Raw genomic sequence first — 1,514 nt, 5'->3', positions numbered from 1 at the left:
AAGAGGAGACCATTTCCTTCATTAAAACCCTTCGCAATTTCATCGCCCTGAACAGTCGGCCGGCCGTTGATGAATGTGACGGAAGTCGTTGAGCCACCGCAACCCATTTTTATTTTCTTTTTTCTTTTTTCTTTTTATTTATTTTCTTACTCTTTTGGAATTACTTTTTCCCCTTCCCTTTCTATCCTACTTTTCTTCCTTTCTCTGCTGTGTTTTTGTAGTTTATCTTTATATGAATGTGTTCCCTTTTTTCTTTCTTTATTTTAACTTATGTTTGCTTGCGCTAGTGAATATTTGCGTGTGACTTCTTTTGTGCAAATAAGGCAAATATATATATTTCTTTTGCTAGCACTAACGAGAGTAATAATAATAATGATAATAATAATATTTATTACTATATTTCCCCCTTTGTTAACAAATATTTATCGTAATAGTTCTTTGTTGTTGTTGTTGTGGTGGTAACTGTAGTGACTAAAATAATCCCTGAGTTTACCAGATTGTGTTAATATTTATTTATTTTATTTTGCGATGTATTTTCGTTATTTCGCAAAACAAAAACAAAAATAGAATAAGATACGGAAAGAGAAAAGAGTCAGAAAAGAAAAGAAACATGAAATTAAAATAAAAAGGTTGGGAATTTCATCTTTTGAAAAGGTAATTATGGAAATAACAGGACGAGGGGTGTGACACGATAAAATAATAAATGTAACAAAGAAGATAAAAACCAGGCGAACCACGGTGAAACACAACAAATGATTAAAAAAAAAAAGAGAAAAAAAAAAGAAATAAAAAATAATAAATAAGAAACTTTTTTTTTTTGCATGCTCGTGTGCGTGTAAACCCACCGTTTAAACTTTTTCTTGTCTTTTTTTTTTTAAAGAATCGTTCCGCCATTTTTGTTATATATATATATATATATATTTCTCTCTCTCCCTCCCTTCCTCCACACATACATGCATCTTATTTAGCCCCTTTTTCTCCTCATTTCTATGTCTATATTCTGATTTTATTCATTCACTCTCCTTTTCTTTCATCCTTCTAATGGGGTCCCAAACACTCTTTTTTTTTATTTTTTTTATTTTGTGCTTTCATTTGTTGTTGTTGTTTTCTCCCCGCCTTTGTGATATTTTTGTTGGTTTCACATCACATGCGGGAAATAATAATAATAATAATAATAATGATAATAAAGTGCGCAAAAACAAACAAAACAACATTAATTGCTTCCCCAAGAAAAAAAAGAAAAAAAAGGGGGAAAAAACAACAACAACAACAACAACAGAGGAGGAGGATGGTCAAGTGTGGAATCATAAAAAGGAAATGAACATAACAAAATAACAGCGCTAACGAAAAAACAAAAAAAGAAAACACACAAACACTCACACACATTTTCTTTTCTCCTCCTTCCTTCCTTTCTTTTTTCCTTTCTCTCTTTCTCTTTCTCTCTATCATTTCATTTCATTTTCTTATCTTCTCTCCGTTTTTTTACTGAACGCTTCATTTTCATTCATTCATTC

At 30.8% G+C, this 1,514-nt stretch overlaps 1 pseudogene across 1 annotated transcript in view; it reads right to left on the bottom strand.

The window, feature by feature from the left end:
• Nucleotides 1-107, bottom strand: part of TEOVI_000910100:pseudogene — a 305-nt pseudogene extending 198 nt beyond the window's left edge. The window contains exon 1 of the mRNA in view: nucleotides 1-107. This exon is cut by the window's left edge and continues 13 nt beyond it. Coding sequence covers nucleotides 1-107 — 107 coding nt within the window.
• Nucleotides 108-1,514: the final 1,407 nt, after the last annotated feature.

The sequence above is a fragment of the Trypanosoma equiperdum genome (genome assembly GCF_001457755.1).
Source record: "Trypanosoma equiperdum strain OVI genome assembly, contig: ctg_1056, whole genome shotgun sequence".
NCBI lineage: Eukaryota > Euglenozoa > Kinetoplastea > Trypanosomatida > Trypanosomatidae > Trypanosoma > Trypanosoma equiperdum.
The sequence above is the reverse complement of the archived record's forward strand: the minus strand, read 5'-3'. Positions and strand labels throughout refer to the sequence as shown.